This window comes from Anguilla anguilla, chromosome 2 (genome assembly GCF_013347855.1).
Source record: "Anguilla anguilla isolate fAngAng1 chromosome 2, fAngAng1.pri, whole genome shotgun sequence".
NCBI lineage: Eukaryota > Metazoa > Chordata > Actinopteri > Anguilliformes > Anguillidae > Anguilla > Anguilla anguilla.
Genome location: NC_049202.1, coordinates 57016204 through 57041206, shown reverse-complemented (window position 1 = coordinate 57041206; position 25003 = coordinate 57016204). Strand labels below are relative to the sequence as shown.

General features: G+C 44.8%; 2 protein-coding genes across 14 annotated transcripts in view; both read left to right on the top strand.

The window, feature by feature from the left end:
- tmem94 (transmembrane protein 94) overlaps positions 1-11543 on the top strand; it is a 31172-nt gene extending 19629 nt beyond the window's left edge. For 5 of the 8 annotated variants that reach the window (XM_035404625.1, XM_035404626.1, XM_035404627.1 and 2 more), the window contains 16 exons: positions 94-196; positions 435-643; positions 1193-1374; positions 1740-1875; positions 2505-2620; positions 2703-2802; positions 3124-3232; positions 3381-3570; positions 3785-3862; positions 4089-4174; positions 4409-4490; positions 4619-4782; positions 4961-5058; positions 5663-5756; positions 7191-7364; positions 7702-11543. In XM_035404625.1, coding sequence (XP_035260516.1) covers positions 94-196; positions 435-643; positions 1193-1374; positions 1740-1875; positions 2505-2620; positions 2703-2802; positions 3124-3232; positions 3381-3570; positions 3785-3862; positions 4089-4174; positions 4409-4490; positions 4619-4782; positions 4961-5058; positions 5663-5756; positions 7191-7364; positions 7702-7774 — 1994 coding nt within the window. In that variant the 3' untranslated portion in view covers positions 7775-11543. Of the gene's footprint in view, positions 1-93; positions 197-434; positions 644-1192; positions 1375-1739; positions 1876-2504; positions 2621-2702; positions 2803-3123; positions 3233-3380; positions 3571-3784; positions 3863-4088; positions 4175-4408; positions 4491-4618; positions 4783-4960; positions 5059-5662; positions 5757-7190; positions 7365-7701 lie in introns of those variants that run through there. The other 3 variants (XM_035404628.1, XM_035404624.1, XM_035404630.1) reach the window with 2 other exon arrangements.
- Positions 11544-12122: 579 nt separating this feature from the next.
- Positions 12123-23983, top strand: tdrkh (tudor and KH domain containing). 6 transcript variants are annotated; one of them, XM_035407371.1, is made up of 15 exons: positions 12123-12314; positions 14639-14796; positions 15126-15238; positions 15560-15752; positions 16867-17006; positions 17275-17599; positions 17717-17880; positions 18082-18257; positions 19038-19102; positions 19663-19814; positions 20975-21091; positions 21197-21251; positions 21422-22609; positions 22886-22957; positions 23267-23983. In XM_035407371.1, the coding sequence occupies exons 2-14, from the start codon at positions 14661-14663 to the stop codon at positions 22939-22941; spliced, it is 2880 nt and encodes a 959-aa protein (XP_035263262.1). In that variant the 5' UTR covers positions 12123-12314; positions 14639-14660; the 3' UTR covers positions 22942-22957; positions 23267-23983. The 6 variants fall into 6 exon arrangements, with proteins under 6 accessions (XP_035263262.1, XP_035263261.1, XP_035263263.1 ...); XM_035407370.1 differs by having other exon boundaries at positions 14636-14796; XM_035407372.1 differs by having other exon boundaries at positions 12126-12314; positions 14636-14796; positions 15147-15238.
- The last annotated feature ends 1020 nt before the right edge of the window (positions 23984-25003 follow it).

Sequence of the window (25003 nt, the reverse complement as noted above, 5' to 3'; positions counted from 1 at the left end):
GCCATCTCAATATTGCACTCTCTTTCTATTTTTGACTTTCATTAAAGTGTGGACTTGCAGAATGATTCTTCTTCCATCCCCCTCGCTTACCAGACAATGTACAGATGCTCTCCCACGGCTCCGCTGACCTCATACTGGAAGCCTGCACTGACTTCTGGGACGGTGCCGATATCTACCCCCTCTCTGGCTCCGACAGGTGAAAGACTGTTTGCTTGTCTTTTAAATGTGAGCTTTGGATGGTTGAGATATCTGTACAGGGTGTCCTGGTAGTGCATATGTTAAACAGTTTAGCCCTGTGTTTGCTGATTTTGCCATTGGCGGACTGTGGCCGTTCGTAGGATTGAAGAGCGTCTGATGATGAATATGTGATTTACAGAAATATTTTTGAAGTGTGTCATAAAATCCAAATGGTTTAATTTGGTTGGTGTCTACAGGAAGAAGGTTCTGGACTTCTACCAGCGAGCCTGTTTGTCAGGGTACTGCTCCGCCTTCGCCTACAAGCCAATGCAAGTGACGCTGTCACCGCAGCTGAACGGGAAGTGTGTGGAGTTGGCCCCCGGCCCCACCCTCTTTTCCGGGGTGGAGCTGCCCAGCACCACGCCCATCAAGCACGGCAGCAGGAGGAACAGCTGGAGCTCAGACGGTGAGATGGAGGAAGTGGGCGGAGCGCAGAGAGGTGCGGGGGCGGTGGGGTTTGTGTGGTGGGAGTAGCAGATGTGGGGGGCGGTGGGCTTTGTGTGGTGGGTGTAGCAGATGTGGGGGCGGCGGGCTTTGTGTGGTGGGCGTAGCAGATGTGGGGGAGGTGGGCTTTGTGTGGTGGGCGTAGCTGATGTGGGGGCGGTGGGCTATGTGTGGTGGGCGTAGCAGATGTGGGGGCGGTGGGCTTTGTGTGGTGGGCGTAGCAGATGTGGGGGCGGTGGGCTTTGTGTGGTGGGCGTAGCAGATGTGGGGGCGGTGGGCTATGTGTGGTGGGCGTAGCAGATGTGGGGGCGGTGGGCTTTGTGTGGTGGGCGTAGCAGATGTGGGGGCGGTGGGCTTTGTGTGGTGGGCGTAGCAGATGTGGGGGCGGTGGGCTTTGTGTGGTGGGCGTAGCAGATGTGGGGGGCGGTGGGCTTTGTGTGGTGGGCGTAGCTGGAGCTCTGCCTCTCACTTCCCGGTCTTCCCTGGCCCCTCGTTCTGTGTGTGTGTCCAGAGGGCATCGGGGAGGTGGTGGAGAAGGAGGACTGCGTGCAGGCCTTGAGTGGCCAGATCTTCATGGGCATGGTGTCCTCGCAGTTCCAGGCCCGCCTGGACACGGTGCGGCTGATCGACGCCCTGGTCAACGCCTGCATCCGCTTCGTCTACTTCTCCATGGAGGACGAGCTTCGCAGCAAGGTACAAAGGAGGGAGGGTGGAGGACGGTGTAGGGAGGGTGGAGTGAAGGTGGAGGGAGGCTGGAGGACGGTGGAGGGAGGCTGGAGAGAGGGTGGAGGGAGGAAGAGAGGGTGGAGGACAGTGTAGGGAGGGTGGAGGGAGGAAGAGAGGGTGGAGGACAGTGTAGGGAGGGTGGAGGGAGGAAGAGAGGGTGGAGGACAGTGTAGGGATGGTGGAGTGAAGGTGGAGGGAGGGTGGAGGACGGTGGAGGGAGGCTGGAGAGAGGGTGGAGGGAGGAAGAGAGGGTGGAGGACAGTGGAGGGAAGGTGGAGGGAGGAAGTGTGTAGGCTCAGGCCGGGTGTTGTGTAATGCGAGGCGCTCTCTAGGTGTTTGCAGAGAAGATGGGCCTGGAGACAGGGTGGAACTGCCACATCTCCCTGACGCCCAACGGCGACGGTCACTTCGACGGCGCCCCCTCCAGCCCCAGTCACGCCGGCTCCCTGCATGACGACCTACACCAGGGTACCACGTCGCTTCGACCCCTCCCTGTGTCTGTCTGTTTGTCTGGCCAGGATTTCACGGCAAAATAAACAGAATGTTAAAATGTGTTCAGTTCAATAAGGCCTCTGTCCTGGACTGGTAAAATAACTGTCATGACGCCAGCATATGATGTAAATTTTCTTTTGGCTGTCATTAAAAATTGTGCATGAATTTGTGAAATAGAATTGAGGGCCTGGACAGGTTGTACATTGACTCACATGAGAACAAAAGCATGTAAAATTCCAAATGCGTGTGTAACTGAGCATGTGCGTGTGCGTGTTGGGGCCTGGGCGAGTGTAACTGAGCATGTGCGTGTTGGAGCCTGGGCGAGTGTGACTGAGCATGTGCGCGGGTGGAGCCTGGGCGAGTGTGACTGAGCATGTGCGCGGGTTGGAGCCTGGGCGAGTGTGACTGAGCATGTGCGGGGTGGAGCCTGGGCGAGTGTGACTGAGCATGTGCGCGGATTGGAGCCTGGGCGAGTGTGACTGAGCATGTGTGCGGGTTGGAGCCTGGGCGAGTGTAACTGAGCATGTGCGGGTTGGAGCCTGGGCGCATGTGACTGAGCATGTGTGGGGTGGAGCCTGGGTGAATGACTGCGCTGTGTTCTCCAGACTCTCGGGATGAGGCAGAGGGGCCCCTGCTGCTGGAGGAGGAGGGCCACTCGGACCTCACCAGCTTCCAGCCCACGGACAGCGACGTGCCCAGCTTCCTGGAGGACTGCAACCGGGTACGCCCCTCCGCCAGAACACCGCAAACCAACCGGCTGTCTGTCTGCTCCCCTCCAACCTCCTCCTCTCTCTCCCTCTCAGGCCAAACTGCCTCGCGGGATCCACCAGGTGCGCCCCCACCTGAAGAACATTGACAACGTGCCTCTGCTGGTGCCTCTCTTCACTGACTGCACCCCCGAGAGTAAGAACCACCGCTCTGTCCCCCCACAGCCTTCAGTCTGCATGAGAACAGTCTCCTCTGATCTGTGCTCATTTATGACTTACTGCTTTTTACCTAGCAGAACGATTCTGTGTTCTGTAATGTATTCAACGTGTGAAGCTATTTATTTGTGACTGTCTGTGTGTGTGTGTGTGTGTGTGTGTTTGCATCTGTGCATGTGCGCATGTGTGTGTTTGCGTGTTTTTGCGTCTGTGCATGTGTGCACATGTGTGTGTGTGTGTGTGTGTGTGTGTGTTTGCACGCACGTTTGTGTGTATGCACCCGTGTGTGTTTGCGTTGCAGCCATGTGTGAGATGATGAAAATCATGCAGGAGAACAGGGAGGTGACCTGCTGCCTGGGGAGCTCGGCCAACTTCCGCAACAGCTGCCTCTTCCTGCAGAGCGATCTGAGGTCAGTCTGAACAGTGAGTGAGTCAGAGTTAACAGTGCCTTTCAATGCCACGTTTTACCTTCACTGTGGACATGTACAAGGTAGGGGTTTAGGGTGGGAGATTCATTACCAAAGTGCTCTTTGGTGAATCCTGTTGCTTTTTGGACAGCATCGCGCTGGACCCTCTTTACCCCTCGCGCTGCTCTTGGGAGACATTTGGCTACGTGACAAACTGCGGGATGAACGGCGATGAAGAGGGGCTGTCTCCACTGGGACTCTCTGGCCAGCTCAACAGCCTTGCCTGTTCTGTCACTTTCCACCAGGGGGAGAGTGTGAGCATGGTCAAGCTCATCGAGCAGGTAAAGTGTCATGCAGGCACACACAGTTACAGTCAAATATAGTGTACAAATAAATTACTAAAATGCAGTGAAGTGGTTTTGTCCCCATTATTGTTAAATACTATGCCACCACATACAGTTCTTTCCTGTGACATCATGCAATCAGTAATTCAGAGTGAGCAGCTAGGCTACGCTTGCGCCATACAGTGCATTTACCTTCGCTCCTTTCCCACAGGCGCGGCATACCACTTACGGCATCCGAAAGTGCTTCCTCTTCCTGCTGCAGTGTCAGCTTACCCTCGTCGTCATTCAGGTGAGCCCGACTGAAGATCATGCCCTTGAAATGTTTGCAGTGGTGTATAGTGGCCTCAAGTATAGTTTGCTGTCAAACCTCATCAGTATCTTGTATCGGAATGCATTCAGGCAGTAATACCCTGCGGGAAAGTCTGTACCGTGTTCGTAATGGCCGTCTGCCCCATGTGCTGGAGAGAGTGTTTAAATTTAAAGATGGCGGTCTTCGCTGTTGTTTTGTGCTGCAGTTTGTGGCGTGTCTGGTTCAGCTTCCTCCTCCTGTGAACATCACCGATATCCTGTGGCTGTCCTGCTTCTGCTACCCGCTGCTCAGGTGAGAGCTGGAGGAACTCCCTACTCCCTCATCCCATATGCCCTCTCCTTCCTCTCATACGCCGTCTGTGTGTGTAGGAACGGTGGTAGCATCTGTTAACGATAGGAGTGTTAGCAGTAGTGATGTCTGGCACTAGTTAGTGGGATTATTTTTCCCTTTATTCCGGGCTATGTGTATTTCTGAATGGGCTAGCGTCTGTGCTAACCAGGTTCTGTTTGTGTGTGTGCGGGACAGTGTGTCCCTCCTGGGGAAGCCGCCGGACAGCTCCGTGATGTCAGTCGCCACGGGCAAGAACCTGGATGCCATTCCTAGGAAGGTGAGCCCTGGCTCTGCTCTGATGATTTCTGTGGAAGAGCTGCCTCATTTTTTATTTACGCGACAGAACTGTGTATCGCGTTCGACAACACGCTCACCGGTGCATATATGTATCTGGCTGTGTGGTAGACCCAGCAGTACTTCCTGGGGTGTTTCCTGCTGAAGTTCAGTCTGACGGTGTGTGCGTACCTGCTGGGGTTCGGCTTCACGCTGCATAACGTGTGCTCCCTGGCTGCCAACAGCACCATCCCCAGGCCTGACAACAGCAGCTGCGTCCACATCCTCACTGTCAGGTGAGACCCCCCCCCCCCCCCCCCCCCCCCCCCGGCCACCCCCATGTCAGCTGAGTCCTCCTCATAAAGGTTTATATTGATAGCACTTTCAGTTTGAGCAGTTCTCCTGGTTTGGCTTGGGCCTATGCTGCCCCATGCTGACTGTGTGTTCTGTGTGCTCGTACTGTTTGATCGAAAGCAGCTCGGATCCCCGCGCTCCACACTGGTTTAGTGATCTCTCAAACGGCCTGCTGCTCTGTCAGAAGGTGATGGCTGGATTCCTGGCACTCCACACAGGTATAAATGTCTCAAAATCTGCCTTTGAAAGCCTGTCTGTTCAAGTTCATTGAGATTTTTTGAGCCCTTTAGGATACTCATTAGTTCAGTGTTTAAAGTATTGACATAAAGATGATTTATGTCTACTACTATAGTATTCAAAAGTTGGACAGTTTTGAAAACGCGCTTGCGTTTCCAGTTGCCTCCAAAGCCTGTTTTCAGTACTACTCATTCCTCTCTCCAATTGTTTGTGTTCTGTATTGCTGCCATTTAGAATTCAACGCTATATTTAATTATGTGATCAATAAAATCCCTGTAATGATGGGTTGACTGAGGATTGCCTCAAAGTAATGGTTTGCAAAGAGGTGTGACATCTGTGAATATACTGTTACGCACGCTTCGCGGTTCGTATGCTATGCATTGTTCACATTTCCCATCAGAGTGGTGTTAGCATTGAAAGGGAAATGTTATTAGGCATAAAGCGTACCATGTTTTTCCCCCCAGGCACAGATCTATCTTTATTTAGCTGTAATTGTCTTTCCTGTTTTGAGTGACTCCTGTCCCCTGACCTGTCTCCGCCCCTCTCTTCCCTCACCCCCCTCTCTTTTCCTGCTCTCTCCGTCAGTGGTAATCTCTCTGAGCTATGTGCATCGCTCCCAGCCGGTATGGAGAAAGAGCCCCTTCAGTAACACCTGGTGGTGCCTGACTGTGCCTGTGGTGTAAGTGTCTGCTTGTGTGTCAGCTCTTCTTGCCTGCTCACCTGTTCCCGTTTGCCTGCCTACACAACCTGCTCTCTTCAGAACAAGGGATTGTGATTTTTAGGTTATCTGACACTACTACTCCTGCTGCTGTGTTACCACTGCTAACACTTTCCCTGCTACTGAAAACAGTAACTGTGCAAGAACTCTGAATGCATGAAAGTGATATTTCACACTCCAGTCATTGACGGATCATTCAAAAGCTGCTATTCAAGCAGTGTAATGCTCGGCATTTTTATGGCCTGTCACATTTGCACTATAAGCATATTGTTACCAACTCAATTAGCAGGAAGTTGCGTGTAGTTCTGAAAAATAATTAAATGTTGTAAATTTGCCATGTATTATATAATTACAATTTCTAAGTGATATTGAAGCAGGATGTGCCATGGTATATCATTTTAAGTTTGTCACTGCTCTGCTGTGGTACTGCTTTGGTTTATATGAGTAGTGACCTAACCCCCTACTTGGAAGGAAGGCAGCTTTCCCTGGTTATGGTCTGTCTCAGTCAAATTCTATCTTTGTCACAGCATTTGCTTTTTTCCATTTCCAAATAAAACCTTACAAATAAATTCTCACAACTTAGTTTATGCTGCCCCTTCATTTAGAAACTTATTACAAAGTCATTGTCATGCTTTTGGTCTGAATCTTGTGAGCATGTACCCAAAGGAACAATGGTAACCATGGGAATAGAAAAAGTAAAAATAGGCGCAAACATGAAAGACTGGCCCAGTACACCAGGCCAGTGCGCTATGGTGATATATTTTAAGGCAGTGTATTAAAAACACACAATATACAAATGCAGCAATAATGTGTATATTTGTGAAGTGGTGCAGAATCTTGATATGGGAGAACCGAGAACCATGTGATTATCGCATAGTTTCAAGGGATCATGTTCCAGTGTCTTTCTGTGTTGACTCTTGTTTTACATGTTGTCCTAACCCATCCTTTTCTGACGTATAGGTTTTCCAGAATTATGTTTTTTGTTACATTTGTTTTATTACTGGAATTCTTTTCTCACTGTAGCCTGTTGGGAATTTAGTGTAATTGACATTTATGAAAACTTTTTGAAATGAAGAAAAGGTTTTTGCTCACTTGCATATAATCTATATCAGGGTTGCCCAACCCTGTTCATGGAGATTTCCAGTCTTGTAGGTTTTTTTTTTCAAACATAATTTGGCACACCTGATTCTAATAATTAGCAGCTCAACTACATCTCTAGATGTTGAATGAGGTGTGCTTTGTTAAAGTAAAAACCTGTATGACAGTGGATCTCCAGGGAGAGGGTTGGGCAGCCCTGATCTATAGTGATGAGGGTGTTGTTGAAGGATACGTCAGAGGGGTGTTTTCTACAGTGTACGATATTATCATTTTGTTTTTCCTCCTTTCTGGGTCCAGGTTGCTGGGACAGGTGGTACAGGCAACTGTAGACTTTCAACTGTGGCAAGACAGAAGTGGTAACAATGTGCAATTTGGCCTGAGCGACATCCCTATGCTGGTGTGGCTGCTGGTGTCACTTTCACCATTACTGGTGGTACTGATCAACGAGGCAGTTAAACTACATGAAATCAGGTAGGACATGAGGAAAGGGGAGGGGCATACACACCTGTGTGTGTGTGTGTGTGTGTGTGTGTGTGTGTGAGAGAGAGAGAGAGAGAGAGAGATTGACTGTGTGTGTATGTGCGTGTGTGCATGTGTGTGAAAAAAGAGAGAATGTTGTATAAAAAGCTCCCACTAATAGGCAGAATTCTTCTCAGATGAATAATTAAGCAGCTCAGTTGTGACCAAATGCTGGCCTGAATACTAAAAATCCCTCTAAACCTAAAAAAATGCAGGATTTGCTTCATCCGAGCTCAGATTTTGGTGATTTAATTTGTCAACACTGCGTTCAATTTCCCCCCAATTTCAGGGTGCGAGTGCGTTACCAGAAGAGGCAGAAGTTGCAGTTTGAGACCAAACTGGGCATGAACTCTCCATTTTGAGGAAACCTTAGGTGGGGCTGGGGGATCACCATGTGACTCAGACTCAGTCTACTCGACCTTGGGAGACGGGCAGCACCTCCTCTCAACACGGCCCCCCCACTTCTTGGTGACACTGCCAGCAGACATACTGAAGAAGGTGGAGTAACAGTTCTTGGCAACAGCATTGATGGTTTTACCTGTGGTAGTGATACCCCTGTTGTTTTTAAATGATCACATTATCTGCTGTCTTTCATTTTGAAAAACACAAACCATTCTTAGGTTCATGATTCAACCAAATGTGAAAGCTCTTCATTTCAAGATGTTTTATTTTTAAGGCACGGAGAATGTTCGCCTACATACTGCCTGAATCTGATGCCTGGAGCTTCTGCTTCAAGCACTCTGAGTGCTCTCCCGCTTACCCTGTCTTATTCAGGCAGAGTGAGACAGACCCACACTTGTATTCATACCTTCACTTCTCAAGGGCGACTGATCTGTCCACATGGTCCCTCGTGCCCACACCCTTAGACTGTTCACAAACCAAAGCTCAGCCAATTTGACACCCATGTTTTTTGCTGTGTGCAATATTACTGTTCCTGAATCACTGAAGCAATTCATCTTGGGGGTGGCTTGTTGGTTGTTCAATAGGCACTGGTGGGACTCCTCTCATAACCGTAGGTAGAAATAACAAACATGCTCTCCATGTGGCCGCTGAGACTTGTATCTGGCAGACAGGAACAGGAATTATATGCCTCTGTATTGACTGACACCCTTCCTTACGCGCTGCCAAAGAGAGAGAGAGGTGCCACAGGGACGGTTTATGGATGTTCTTGTCTTGACTTGGTGTGCTTTGGCATGTTACGCCTTTTCTTGTTTTATTTAAAAACACTTCAGTGCCCCGTCGGTTGATTTCTTTAAAAAAAAAAATAATAATAAAATAACAAAACAACCCAGGGAGATTTTTTATTTGGTTATGCCAATAATTTATCAGACAGCCCTTTTAGGGCAGTCTTCTACTTGATGTGTGCTATACTTAACAGGGCTTTTCAATGTAAGATAATGCCTTTACAAAAGAAGTCCCAGACCAAGTTAGGTCAATGTTAATTATTATAGCCGTGTGAGCTATGGGTGGTTTCTCAAAAGAACAACTAAATGTGACCTTTAAAAAATGTTGGTCAAATTGTATAAATGACCAGAGGAAGGCAACAATTTTAAGGCATGGATGGGGTACCCTGCACACCTGCAAAATGAAATAACAGAATAACGAATAGAACAGGGAAAATATACTATGAAAAATATAGATATTTTAATTTATTTAAAGACAGAAATATCTGAAGAATGTTCTTCTTTGCTTTCAACCATGTACATACAGTAGAAATGACCATTTTATTTCTGGTTCTGTTTGTGTGGTTCCACTTGAGTTAGGCTCATTTGTGTACTGTAGTGAATCAGTTTGCTGCTGCATGCCTATTTTCAGAAGTACTGTACAGCCAGGGCCTGATAAAAATTACTCAAGACCTCAGAGGTCTTCAGTTGTGCAGATGGACTGAATGCGTTTCATTTGCCTGTTTCTTTCCATGTTGAGAATTTCCATTAAAAAGCTCATGGAAACCATTGCAATCAGACTACACTGGAAGGGCCAGGGTTTTTTTCCACTCTGAACTAAGCAACTGCTAAGTTTTCACTTGATGTCATTTAGAAGTTTTCTTCAGGCGACTATTAAAGTTTACACCTCTGGAATGCTGTCCTTTGTGGGCATTGATGGGGACAATGCATGGCATTTTGTATGTCGATCATTTCCAACTGTCTGAATGCTGTCCTTCCAGAACATGTGAGTCTCTTGCCATCAAGTACTGCTTGCAGTTGTACTTCAGAGTTCAAGCCCATATGGAAATGAAGCGCTAGATTCAAAAAATTAACAGCATGATCTGCCTGTTCATATAAGCACTGAAGGGTATGTTTGATCATTTTATCCTACACCTGGGTTTATCTGCATACAAAAATAACAAATCTTAGAAATTCAGTGCCTTGGCATGGCTGTGTTATTACAGTATGTCCCTTAAGAAATTCTTATGTTCTGAATGGTACTGACAACTACGATTCCAAGTGAGCCAGTGTTTCCGTCAATGGTCAGGTAATCAGCCGCTGGTTTCTCCTGTTTCTATGCTGAGCGGTGCCAGCTTTTCCTTTAAGCTGGCCTCCTTTTCCCTGACCCAGCCACAGCAGCGTGGTCTGCCTCCATTCTTCCTTGTATGTGCAATAATCTCCTGGTCCCAGCTGAACATTCCTTTTACCCTCATAGTAACTGTAGAGCTGGCCTTTTTCATCGGGTGAAGGAGCTGTGCATATTGTATCGTGTTAAATTTAGCCATTGAAAATAATTTAACAAGGCTCTATTTCTGCACTATGAATGGGGCATGAAAATGATGCGTTTTAGAATTTTGAGCTCAGTGCTTGGCTCCTGATTGGCTCTCACATTATGGTCCCCTTCAACCACATCTTTGGTCACACTACTAATACAGCCCTATCTATATATAATCCATGCAGAGACCAGTAAATAACTCATTGCTATACTTCTGCAGGTTACCATATATATGCAGTAGTAAAATATGGAAACCTTCTGCATTCTCCTACTGACTAAGCATTTCACATCCTTTTATGCACCATGTTTGTTCTGTAGCTGGTTTGTGGTTTCTGGGTGATGAATGTTAACAGCCAAAAAAACAGCCTTCATGGTTTTCTATGCCTTTGCAAGTCCCATGTAAGCTATTTGTCTTTGTGCATTTGTATTTTTTAAGTGGATTTCTCTTAAATTTCACTACTACATGCTAAGGTAGCTACATAAAAAAGAATCTGCTGTTATTGTACAGTCCACTGGAGTGCATGACTGTGACATTGATCTTCTAAAGCTTTGCCTGGCAGATTTAAAAGGGGTGGGGAAATGGTTGTAATGGAAGCCATTCAGTGGGCTGAAGAGCTCCAGTAGTTTGAGGAAACATTGGAAACCTGGCCTTAATTATTTGTGTGTACAGCACCAGCAAAGACCACTCCTCAATTTGCACTAGACAGTGTAAGCTGGGTTGCTCACTTAGTCAGTTGGACATCTGTAGTGTGACAACTGTCACTCAGTGGGATTGGCAATAAAAGCTGTTGGTTTACAATTTAGATGTGTGTATGGAAGCCAGGTGGAGCTGTCTGTGGAAATCTGACGTTGCCCAGGTTGATATGGATCGCACTGTTTGAACTGAGTCAGAATGCGAAAATGAAAAGCAAGTACTACCCATAATGTACTGTAAACAGCAACAAAGGCACATTGAGCAACTCATTTATTTTCTGCGATGCATTGTGAAATCCATTTTTATCATTTTTTATCAACTGCATGCGAAAATATGACACACAAAATAAGATGCGCTGTCTTCACCTAATTATTTCATAGTCTGTTCATTTCTGTCCTTTTGTTTTTGAGCATGCATTGCTAGCTCAATCAAGCAGCGAGTGTTCTTGATATTTTTTACATCGCTGACGGACACCTTTCCGCCACATTCCCTACACCTTGCAGATCCGCTAGTGCGAGGCTGTATATTTCTGTGCATTTACCAACGGGCACTGGAAAAGAACCTGCATTGATTGACTGGATTAGAGATTGACTAGTTTTGTGGTTGTTATCGACAGATTTATAAAAGGTGTATATTTTGTATTTTTTCAAACAATTCTATGTAAAATTATTTCTGATTTTTAAAATGATTTGTCAAGCAATTATGTCATGTTAATAAATATTGTCTTTTTAAAAATACAGATTGTCTTGGCATGCTTATTTTGCTTATTGTATCTATTAGCATATTTAACAGTATCCCATATAAGCAATAAAGTGTGACTCATACAGTTAAAAAGTGATTGATCTTATGTGCTGAAATAATTTATATTCCAGTACAGACCGCCGAATATGAGTAGAACAGTACATTGTGTTACTATAAAGCACGTCAACGATTTGGCTGTATCATGAAATGATTGTGGGGACCAAGGGGGTGGAGTCGGGGTGGATTGTGTTTCTTGCAGTTTGTTTTACACTTTAGTAATATAAAAAGGTCATACATTATATCTGTGCTGGTGGCTAGCATGGGGGAGCTTTAAGCATGCTACGCAAGCGTGTTATGCATTTTCTCAAGATTTGTGATTCATTTTACGAAACTTCATAGCACGAAAGCACTGCAGCCTGCGGCACTGCCTAGGGATAAAGGTGTTTGCTCATTGGATATCTACTGGGGGTCAGCTTCACCTTGTTGGTTGTCGTGATATCTGATTGGATCTAAAGATGAGCTGCAAGCATCGGCTGCAAGCTGTAAGCAGCAACGACAGAGGCTGTTCTTCCCCACCCATCGAACACAACTTGAAATCCGATTTGCCAAAATTCAGAGAATTGAGCAGCTGGGCCAATCATAGTCAAACCAGGGGTCTCTTCATTTAATAAAGTAAATCCATTCCGCGCACTGTAGCGGTATAGCGGACTACCAAATCGGAAAAGGTCTCGTGAGGGTGCCGCAGTATTTGAGTGAAGTGCAAGAAGGTAATATGCACGCGTATCTCAGTTCTTTAGTTAATATTACATTTTGAATTCTACGCATTACGTTCCGATGCCGCTGTCACATTTTATGTGTAGCTAGGTATATGCGGTGTTAGTAGTAACGTTTGTTGGTATTTCATCTCACGCGAAAGGTCTTCTTACACAGACAGTACTGTGGCATCGCATCGGCGTCGTGTACACAAGTGTAGCATACTATTAGCAACGTTAACGACATATCGGGAGCTAATGAACAATCTAACAAGAAAGCTAGTTTACCTTGCCAGATGGGCTTGTCGCTGGAAATATGCTGTTTGTTAGCTGGCTGTAGTGAGCTCAATTTGAATGACTTCCACGCAAGCTAGCTAGTTGGCTAATGGTTCCGTTTCGAACTTTAGATAATCGACTTTGTTGTGCTCGTTTACGGTGTATTATCAGCAGACTAACGTACGTTACTATTTGTGCAAGCAAGCCAACGCAATCTGACCTAGCCAGGGCAACCACACTGCAGAAGCAAACTTTCATTTGCTAGCCAAGTTCAATAGCTAACGTTCGTTAATTGGTTCTAGCTAATACCTGATTCTGTGACTAATCAGTCTAGCGTTTGCTTAATGAAGTGCCAGACTAACGTTGGCTTAAAAAAAACGCTGTTTCGATTTCCTGTCGATTTCTCTCCATCTATTCGACGAACTCATCAACTCACAGCCTAGCTAGTATGAACTCCTATGCATTTCTCTCCCGAATCTTTCCAGTTTTTCAAATTTACCAGCTGCTCCCCTGGTCCCTGACACCTGTTGTCAAGCTAGCTAGCCATTGATTAGTAGAGCATGTAACCGTTAGCTAGCTAGCGCAGGTGTGCAACGTGACCGTTGGGTGTTAAGGTTGATTCACGTGGCATCAGTTTGAAATGGGGAGTAGCATTCACTATGTAGTTAGCAAGCTAAACCTTTTATGGCAAAAATTATCTTAAAAGCGTTTAAGATAATTTTCTGACGTGTGCACTATAGAGCAAGCAGCCTAATTGCTCTAGCTATATTCATTTTTTCTCTCTCTGTATTTTCTGTTGACAATTTGTGTTTGACTCATCTATCACCTTTGATAGGACTCCCCTCTTAGGAGTCCAAAGGAAATTCTTTGGTGCTAGGTTGGATGTGCGTGTCTCCAGATGCCTAGTTTTTCTGAACTACAGTCCAAGAACCCCCTTCTCACAAGAAGCAACTTTGTCAGTGTGAAGTGGTGGGGTGATTTTGCTCCTGATTGAGTGGAAAAACGAAGACTCTTTTTAAAAGAATCATCATCATGAACAATTGCTTTTCTTACTCTGAATGATCTTCAGCACCTCAGACTTGAGAACTGGATGAAGCACAAAGTCTTGGGCATATTGTAGACTGTTGGTGCCTGACTGTATGGTGCAGTTTATAGCACAGATGTGATTATCAGCTGACTATAGCATGACCTAATGGCATGGCTTGCATTGATTTGCTGTGTGCACTTGAAGGTTTAATAGACATGGAATCTTATTAACACAACTGTTGCCTGAATCCAGGCCAGAATTCTGCTCAAAAAGTGTGTTGGCAGGTCCAGAGTCACCTTTGAGAAAACGTGTACAACAGTAGTGCAAACCAGGCTTATTTATCTTCATTTTGACTTCCAACTTACCAGCTATTTTAATACCTCAGACTGTAGCCCATTCAGCCCATTTGATCATTTGCTCTAATAGATGCCTCAATACATTTCAGTTACCATCCATTCTACGTTTACTTTAGACCGGGCCAGCCAACAGAGGATGGGCTCCCCCTCTGTGGCCAGGTTCCTCCCTCATATCCTTCCATTTGGGAAATTTTTTTCTCGCCGTGATGAGTGTTTTTCTTACCAGTGGGGATTTTTACTTCACTTGCTTTCTTTTTGGGGGTTCAAGGCCTGGTTTCTGTCCAATTTTCCATCTGTTTTTGTAAAGTGTTTTTGGGAGTGTTCTCTGTAAAAAATAAAATAAAAATAAAATAAAATAAAAAATTCAAAAAAACGCTGTACAAAACAAATTTGACCTGGGGGAAGAAAATGAATTGAATTAAAATAGCTGCTTTATGCAGTGCATGCTGACTTGACATCCATTCCCTAGAGGTGAAAAGCTGCCTTGTTTTCTGTTTTTTTAATTAATTTTTTTGCAGTTGTGAAATAACTAGCTTAATCCCATGCTTCGAGACTTGACTCAGTATCTGGTGTTTGGTTAGAAGGAGGCAAAACGAACTTTTGGAAAGAGCCCCAAGTACCTTTTGCCATGGACTTGAACATGCCTTTGTCTGCATTTGACTTATGCCATGTCCCAGCAGGTGGCGCCTCCCCCTCAGCATAATGCAAGCTATGGAGAGCATGAGGGAGGGGCATGGGAACAGCCTGAGCTCATGGAAGAAGGTCGCCCTTGCTGTAGGGCTCCCAGTCGGGGTCACAGTCGGCTACATCCTCTACCAGTATTTCAGAAATAGCCGTGGTGAGTGACTTGGCTGACTTGCTTAGGGAGAGGTAACATGAGCCCTCTATGTTTTCATCAAACCCGTGAGAAACTCATTTAGAGTTTGAGAACAGGAAATTCTGAATGAAATTATCATGAATACACCATTGGGCTGGGGATGTGATTGAGAAATGGGATTTTATGGGATTATTTGTTTACTTTAAATCCATGTAAGTATTGTGGTATTTCCTACTGTGCTGGAAAATCTCATTTTATAATGAGATATCCTTACCCAGGTGTTAAGTGAACTGTTTGTTATATTTTAAAAAAGATAAAACTGTACCTTTCCTTGCTCTGTTTGTCTACTGTTTTTTTACTTGGGTGTTTAGCCATGAAGGAGAGAACAGAAGAGTTAAGGATGAGTGTTCCTCTGGAAGTGTATCGATCTATCGCCAGATACCAGGCCACCTTTCTGGACTTGGTAAGTTTCCCATGCTGTCATAAGAGTTGGTATCATGAGAGCGTATGGTGGAGACTGAAATCACTGTGTCATTGTATAGAGGACTGAAGCTCTTTTACGCATGACCAAGTTTAATGTACTGTTTAGCTTTTTGCTATATTTTTTAACTTTCATTTCATTGGTGTCCTCAAAGTATGTTTTCAGGTTTGAGTATACTGCATCAAGACTTTAAATGTGTGCATATAAATTGCATGTTTGATTACGTTGAAACAGTAAATTCTGTCCTGAAATAGGCTTTAGAAGTGAATAGTTAATTGGTTATTTCTGTGTTTACCTGCACAGGTGGGTCAGCAGACTGGTGCACAGGTGAAGGTGGTGGCAGAAGCTGAGGATCCGAGCGCAGTGTGTTTCCAGCTACACGGCTCTGCCGAGCAGGTGTTCTTGGCCAAGTGTGCCCTGGACAAACTGGCCTCTGACAGCGAGGTCATCGCAGATGTCATGGAAGTGCCCCAGACTGCCTTTGGGCGAATCATAGGTAATACAAGCCATGTGATGATGTCGAGAAATGACATTCAAACCCAGTGCGCCTCTAAAATTGTGCATATATCTGTTCGACCCATTTTTTCTTGGAGTTTAAATAGTTCTCCAAATTCATTGTTTGGTTTAAACCCTGATTTTTATGGGAAGAGGGGTAAGGGGGGAGCATGGGCACAGCCACACTTTATGAATTCTTTGTTTCTTCATGAATGTGTACAAATTATGGCCATCATTTCATTTCAGATAAAAATATAATATTTGTGCCCATAGTTCTGGATATGTATCAATCTAGCTTGAAATTCTCTTTCAGAAAATAGAGAATGTCCACATTCTCAGCTGAGAGGGTTGCACTCTGTACTGTAACAATGCTGTCCCCTTGCTGTTGACATTTTTTAGCCATTTTAGAGAAATTAAGTCAGTGTTGCCCACTCTTTCTTGGAGAAAGTCAATGCTTATCTTAATTATTTGCTACAATCATTTACATGTTTTACGAAAGGCGTGTGTAGTCACTGCTCATGATATTCCCAAGATTTAGACAAACGTTTTAGAGTCTCGCTCTTGGCATTTTATGGATGGATTTTTTGTATAACCTGCAAATAGTTTCTAAATGAATTGTTACTTAAGTTCATTCGTAGTGCTCAGCTACTGTAGCAGCAACGTATTGTGTCATCAGTGTTTAATCTGGGTAATTAAGATGGAACAAGCAATGGGTAGATGCCTGAAAAATCATATTTCGGTCTCAGCATTCATTCTTCTGTTACATCGTTTTTTCTGTCTCTCACTCTCTCACACACACTTACACAAACAAGAGCACACACAGTTGAAAAATGTCTAATAATGGTGTATATAAGATATTGGTGCTAGTTGTCCACTAGATGTTTTCATTCTGACAAATGAATTGCACAACAAGGACTGTGGTCAATGGCTAGCTGGCTAGCTTACTAGCTATTGTAATGGACAACTATCAGGTCAGTTAAAGGACATATAGAGCAGGAAGTTCTAAGGCTGTAATATTTTCTAAAATGAATAAAAATGAGGTCTACTAGTAACAGTATTCTGCAGGAGGGGAAAGAGCTCATTTCTAACGCATTAAGTGTGCGTTTGTTGTGGAGGACGTGGAGGAGAGTCCCTGAAGCTGATTTGCCGGACATCAGGAGCCAGAGTGACCTGCCCCAGGGATAGAGGCCGCAACCTCGGGGAGAAAGGCAAGATCTCCATCATGGGCACGCGCCGTGAGGTGCAGAATGCGAGGGTGAGACGGCTCTTAGTTCTCCTGCTGTTAATTAGTACACATCAGTTGATTCCATATTTTGTATAGAAACATGCCAATAGGAAGATTTCTAAGGTGTACTCAAACGCACACAATGAAATCTGGTAGGAAAGTTATCATTGGTAAGCCAAAGTAAATAGATTGTGCATTCAGACGCTTTAAAAAAAGTTTGCATGGACTGAGCTGTTCTTAATCGCATGGTGTATTGTACATGGGACAAAGGGGGTGAAAAGGGTTGCGTGTCTTTCAGGAGCTGATCATGGAGAAGGTGTTTGAGAATGAGGAGGTGCGGAGAAGAATCTCCCAGGCCTCGGCTCTCCGTCAGAGGAGGAGGCCCCCGGAGCTGGAGGCTCATGGAGGGCAGCAGTCTGAGGCCGAACCCAAAGAGGAGCCATTTGTTGAGGAGGTGAAGTCCTCTGAGAGTGGGACAAAGGCCACAGGATTAGTCCAGGTTAACGGGACACTTGGGGCTCCTGCTGGTGATCAGTTACCCCCAAAGGAGTCGTCCAAACCTGAGTGTGAAGATGGAGAGGACCACTCCCCAGTGTCCCCTCTTGGAGTTTCTAAGTTTGAAAGTAAGTGTCTGGGTATCAAGTATCAATGTTAAGCTAGGTCCACAAGTTTTTCCAGTGGGTTAGGGGATTAGGGGACCGATCAGGCCGTTGTTAGGAAAGTTCCTTTCTCCCTGTCAGTCCCCAGTCCAGACCTGAGCTTTCAGCCAGACGAGCACCTGGAGGTGTATGTGTCTGCAGTCGAGAACCCGCAGCACTTCTGGATCCAGATCCTTGGCGTTCGATCGCTGCAGCTGGACAAGCTGACAGTTGAGATGAATCGCTTCTACAGCAACAGTGCAAATGTGAGTCAGTTTACGGAGGATGGGGAGGGGCATGCTGGGTCATACTGACATGAGACGTTTGTACTCTAAGCAATGTTGTGTGTGAAATGCAGAGCATTTTTCCTGAGAGTGAATTACATGTCACCCACTGCAGCTTCGCTATTGGCTGCCTGGTTGACGTATTACTGCTTTTATGTTACAAGCCATGGTATCTGTCTTCAGGAACAAAAGGTACCAGCGGTGGTTGTCGGGGACATTGTGGCTGCTCCCTACCGGGACCATGGCACCTGGAACCGGGCCAGGGTGCTTGGACTTCTCGAGAGTGGTTTGGTTGACCTGTACTATGTGGACTTCGGAGACAATGGTGAACTGCTCCCTGAGAACCTGCGGCCAATGAGGTGAGAGAGGGAGGGCCATCGTACTGTCTTCTGGAAAGCTTTAATGAAATTAATTATTTCATATACGAATCATTAGTTTTGTAATACAAAATGGTTTTGGTCTTATTTGGTAGATGTGGAACAGATGGGAATGCAAAAATATTTTGTTACAGTTTTTTAAAAGATATTATTTCAGTTTTGTTCTGTGTTTTTGGTTGGCTAGGACTGTTTTTGTGAAAGAGATTTGGACGACCTGCTGTTTTTGCAGTGGCTGGTATTGGACCATTGGAGGGTTCATGGTCTAAAGCAATGCACTTAAAATAACTCCAGGGTACTTTCCGGAGGCTGTGCAGATCAACATAATCATTTTCTAGTGTTTTTTCAGTTATACCTGTACATGTCTTTTTTTTGCATTATTCCGGTACATCTCAAGCTGCGTGCGCTGTGGGAAGTGGTTCCAACGAACCTGAAGCGTAATCTGATAATATACACACGTACAACTTCTGGAGACAAAAGGTTTCTGTACAAACTGATTTTGAGATACTTGAAGTGTATTTCTTGCTTTAGACCACAAGCCCTCTAATGCCCCTACACCTGCCATTGCAGAGAAATCGGGTCATCAGTAACGTCCATAAATATCTAAAATATCCTTCATCACACACAAAAACTGTTGTCAAAACATGTACTTGAATGCAAGTGAAAACTGAATTGATATTTTTTTTTTTTAATAAACCCATAATGTGGACTATTCCGTTTCATATTTTTTAAGGATTCTTCTTATTTGCCTTATTCCCCTTTCAGAAGTGACTTCTTGAGCCTTCCCTTCCAAGCAATTGAATGCAGTCTGGCAGGTGTATGTCCTGCAGGTAAATGCTTTGTAGAATGTATTATAATGACTGTATAATACAAACCTTAGACATGTGACTGTAGGATACAAATGTGGTCTGTTCTGTAGATTGGAATAGATTCACGCCGGTGCAGTTAAAAAAACTTAATTGAAATGCCACAAGACATTTTAATGTAGCCTTTCATCCAGATATATTTAAATTTGCATTTTTGTCAGATTTTAATTTGTATTATTAATAAAGATGGGCTGTTCTTGAGGTTTGGAGGGGAAATGTGGGCAATGTAAACTATTAACCTAAAAGAAATTAGTAGGCAGGTAATTGGGAATCTCACAAAAGTAACGCATCAAATGGGTCTTTTTGTATTCATATCACATTAAGGTTAGATGACTTGCTGTCAAATGCATATTGCTTGATTGTGGGCTAATGGACCAGTTCACTGGGTGTAGAGGCAAAGCATTTTCGTATGTTTCACAGAACTGCTGAGGTCAGGTTTAGTTACAGCTGGAACTTGCTCAAGAGGTTTTGCATATCTGGACGCAAGGCCACTCTGTGCATGTGCATTCTCTATCATGTTGCAGGAGAAGCATGGACAGAAGCTGCCCTGAATGACTTTGACCAGCTGACCTACTGTGCTCAGTGGAAACCGCTGCTTGCAAAGCTGTGCAGTTACTCTCATTCTGAGATTTCCTCCTGGCCCAGTGTCCAGCTGTATGACAATGGGCATGGCAAGGTCAGAGCTTTCCCCGTTCTCAAGCTGCCGTGCCTTTGTCTTGTGTTCCTCTGGTTCCTCATGTACTCAGTCTTGCCTGTCTTCTCCGTTAACTGAATTCAACAGTTTTACTTGTGAACACTCTACCTCTCATGTTTCAATCGTATCATCTTAAGAGTAAATGCTTTTGTATTGTCAGTTGGATAGAAAGGCATGCGATTACTTAACATGTACAACATGGAAATATACCATTTAAAATTACTGTTTAATTCCCTTGCATTTATATAGTGCTTTTTCTCACACTCAGAGCACTTAACAGTGAGGAGGGGGAAACTTCTTAACTACCACCAATCTGTAGCACCCACCTGAGTGATGCGTGGCAGCCCTTTTGCACCAGAACACAGTGACGGTGCGAGAACGATTTTTAGCAAATTGAACTGGAGGGTGATTAGGCAGCAAGGTAGAACCAGGACACCAGGGAACCTTCTGCTCTCGGTATTAAGTATCGTGGGGTCTAGTGACCCCACAATACTTAAAGACTGCACCTTCTACAGTGCAGTGTCCCCATCGCTGCACTGGGGCATTGGGGTTTATGTGAACAGATGGGAGATCACCTCCTACTGGCCCACCAACACCTCTTACCAACTTAGTTTTTCCAGGAAGCCTCCCATCCAAGTACTAACCAAGCCCATACCAGTTTGGCTTCAGCCATTCAGCAGGATACATGGTGCTATGGCTGCTGACATATTGGTACTTGTGTGACACTGTGCATTGCCAAGTAGTTATCTAATGTCCTGTTGCTCTGACTTCCTCTGGCTCACTAAGCATTTTACATGCTACTGATGTGGTATATTATTTAGCTTCATTTAAAAATACCAGTAACTAACTTACAGGCTGTCAGATTGCTGTCCTAATTTGCCAGTAATGTCAGATGTATTTTGATTCTTCATTTGAGTGTTCATGCAATTTGCATCCATTTCCACAAGTGTGGAAACTCGCATATTGCACTTTTAAGGGTACAGCATTTGGAACTGAGGCAGCCATAGCATTTTTGTATGTTGAGCTCTAAATTGAGTCTTCGCTAAAGCTACATCCTGGTCTCTCTTTTACCCACCTGTTTCACCTGTTCCCGCCTGCCTCTTCTCCTCCTCATCAGTCTCCCTTCCTGTGATGTGTCTCAGGCACTGGATCTGGGTGAGGAGCTAATCCGACGAGGCCACGCAGTACGCTGCCAGGACGTGGGTGACGGAGGGCTCCGGGGGGATCGGGATGACCCTGGCTCTCTGCAGAAGATGCTGGTGAGAACGAAGTGCCCAGTGCTGATGTGTTTTCTGTACAGATTATTATTACTACTACTATTATTTTTTTAAAGGGATCATTAGTAATGGTCCCTCTGTTCTCAGGATGATGTGACTGGAGCCACCTCAGAGCTGAGTCTGTCCTGCATCAGTCTGTCAGGTATGTTCCCAGGGAGCAGACCCAACCGTGTGGTCCACTACACTGTGGGCCCGTCTCTTCCTGCAAACTAGGGTGTAGAAAGGCACTTTGTAGGCAGTGCACATGCTACGTTTACATTTTCAGGGTTATGTGAATGTTTGAAATAAACTCCCTTTTGGGCCTGTGTTAAGGTTCTGTGGATCTATGTGGGGAGTGGGTGAGGCAGCAGGCAGCTGCCTGTCTTGGCTTGGACTCAGTAAGTCCTTTGGAGACCCTGAGAGCGGACGTGGACCACACCCCACCTAGTGTGTTTGTACACTCCTGCTTGCGCCATTTTGACTCCACACTGTCATACTTGGATGCAAGTGAACTGCCAAGCCACACCCTTCTGTCTCCCAGCCCAGTCCAATTTCTGGAGTCTCCGGTCCAGCCAGCCAGAGAGAATCGTGTCTGCCTGAAAAGCAAGACCTACTGTGTCTCAATGCCACAGTTACGGACCACCAATAGCCTTTTCAAGTCGTCTGACTCTTCCTCTATTGAGGTCATGACCTCTGCACTGACTTCCATGGCACTGTGTGATGAGGTCTTTCTGTCTGGGACCAGCAGCAGTACTGGGGGGGATGAGGTCATATCCATTTCGTCAGACTCCGAAGAACTTGGTACCAGCACCAGCCACAGCGGCAGTGGCGGAATTCGCAGTGTCTGGTACTATCTGTCCTCAGAGGACTCCTCTACGTCCTCAGCCAGCACCACCTTGCCCACATCCTCCCCGTCTTCCTACACGAGTGAGTTTGAGAGTTGGACCCCCATCTCCTCCCACGGTACTTCCAGCCTGGACCTCTCTGGGAGCGTGGAGGACAGAGAAGTGGCGAGGCCCAACGGGTTCAGGTCAACAGCAGGCCTGGTTGAGGAGCAGGGTGAGGAAGGTGGCTTAGTGATTAACTTGAGTGCTTCATCGGTGGACGAGACGGGAGACCGCAGCACCAGTGAGAGTCAGTGTGCGGGTCACAGCTGTGCAGAGTGCAATGTCTGTCTGATCTGTGAGGAGGAAGCAGGCCATGAACCAAGCTGGCAGGTGAGGAATGGGAATGGGAGGAGGAAGGCAAATGAAAGACTAGAGCTGACTGAAGGAGGCTGCTGTGCTGAACAATGTGTGCTGCAGTATGGGGAAGCCAGGGCCTTGAAGGACAGAGAGGGTGAAGCAGGATCACATGGTCATACCCAACAAAGGGGCACGGACACCACATCAGAACCATGTCCCACTGCCCCTGCATCTGCCAACCAGACCAATGAAGGAAGAGAACATCTCCAGCACAACAAGAGACTCAGCCCAGGCCATATGAACCATTTTGTCCTGAGTGAGTCCAGGCTGAGAACAGGTAAAAAAAATAAAATGAAAACCACACGGATATTATCTTGGGGGTCGATGCACCACAGTGGAGTTACAGTGATTCACTTTGCCATGGATCTGTCTTTTCTGGTATAAGGGAAACTGGATGTGTGCTAATGGTTGTGGGTAAAATCTGATTGTTACTTTTGGAATTAAGTTTTTTTTTTTTTTTTTTTCCCCCCCTCTTGAGTGTTGTATATATGGTGAAATTCCAAAATCTTAGTCTTTGATCTGACTGAAATTTGTTTGTCTGTTCATAATGTAGAAGTTGCCTCAATCTCAGGAAGTGTAGATGACGTCATTGAAGATGAATCCATCTGAAACCAAAGACAAATGGGTAAGTTCAGTTCTGAACATTTATATGTGCAAGATTAAGGATGGTTTGTCCACTGAATAGTTTTTTTTCTGCAATATTTAAGTAGCCATGTATGTAATGCTTTCAGGATCATGTTATTCAGCCACAGAGTTAAGATCTACATGAATAGTGTGCCTTTGGGATAAGAATTCGATGCACTGTAGTTGAGCTATTGAATCCAACAGAATCACAGAAGGTTACCTTGAATGTGGACTTGTATCTCTGTACATGTGAAGTGAATGTTTATTTAATTCTAACAGCTTTTTTTGTGAACGCTTCTCCCTTTGGCAGTGTATCCTGCTTTGCACAGCTGCCTTCAGGACAGTGCTGCAGCCTTGCATTGTGACCGCTGACCTGTGACACACTGATTGCCCCTAACAGCCTATGCCTCAGTATATTGCAGAGAGGGGATGCATTTCAATGTGCTCCTTGTTCCCGACTCCTTCACTCCCAACTGATCTATGAGCACAACGCACAGAGTGCTCTCTCAGTCATCATGGCCTAAGATCAAAAGGGGACGTGTGGATCGGGAGCAGTGTAGCTACATGGAGTGCAACCTGGATGTCCTCTCGTGGCGCACCCGAGCAAGCATGAGCGTAGACCTCAGCTCTTTGTCCATATTTTTGAAGTGTTCTCATGTTTATTTGTGGGAGGAGGGGGGAATGCACTTGGGAAAAACAACCACAGAATATAATTGTATATGTCTATATGTACTGAGCGCTTGTTAATTTGGTTGATGCAGTAAGTATAGATTAGTCCAAGAAATATATTTTATGCTTAAATATGTTTCACGATCGCTATCATGTTCAGCCTTCGAAACTGATACTTGCTCAGGTAAGGTTTTTCATTTTCCTGTAGCAGGTTGTTGTCAGGACATTTGTGTATTCTACTTTGGAATTGTAAACTGTTTGGATTTGTTTAAAGATGTGTGTTCGTTTATTATGCTCAGATTTTATTGATTTAAAATGTATAATAAAACATCAGAGTGTTCATTTATAGATCAATTTATGATGAATTTTGGTGTTTTCTTTGGGGAGGGGAGCAGATCTAGTGATGAAATGGAACTGATGAATTATTTGTTCAAACCATTTTTTTTTTTTTGCTATAAGTATTTAACCTTGAACAGTTTTCACATTTTTTTGTCTCTGAGCTTCAAATGAGAACAGCTTTGAATGGGAATTCATGTTTCTGGTCTACACACCTTCTCCACAATGTCAAATTAACAAAAAGGGAAAGAAAAAAAACTTTGCCAAGGCAAACCTGAATGGATTCAGGTGCAGAACATAATGGGTCACGTAATGTGTTAATCCATGATCCATGGCATTAATAATGCAGTTAATTCCATCAATTATCCTGTAACATTTAGCGTCCAATAAAGTAATTGTTGGATCTTTAACGGTATGAACATGGAAAAAGTTATCAAACACCCATATCACCCATGTGAAAAAGTAATTGCCAGCTTGGTTACTGTAGTTTCTAACATTCAGACTTGTACCCAGATTTTATAAATGTTGCATAACATAGCTGTCTAATGATAACGTGGCAAGTATATGCATAGTATATAGAATCATCTTTGAATGTCAAAAAATTATCAAGTTATTTTCTACAGGGAATCAAGGGCAAACATGATTTGTTTAGTCTATCCACTGTTACCTTTTGAAATTGTGACTTTTTAAAAAAATATTGTGAGGCCTTGGCCAGAATGCTGGTATGTTTTAGTACCTATAATTGCTGCTTGCAGATAGTGTTCATTTTTATTTGACTAGTATTTTTTGCATGCAAAAAAGATTACATATTGGACAGCAGTTCATAGTGCCATATAAAATTGAATTTATCCTAGTATTTTTTTTCCCTCAAATTCTGAGTGTTATAGAACTCCATTGCCTTCATTTACCAGTAGTGATTGTTACATCAGCATTAAATATTCAGTTAAGAACATTCTTTGTTGTGATCTTTTAAATGGTTAATTGACAACCCTTCGATAATCGGGGGGGGGGGGGGGGGGGGGGGACACTAGACACTAGATAG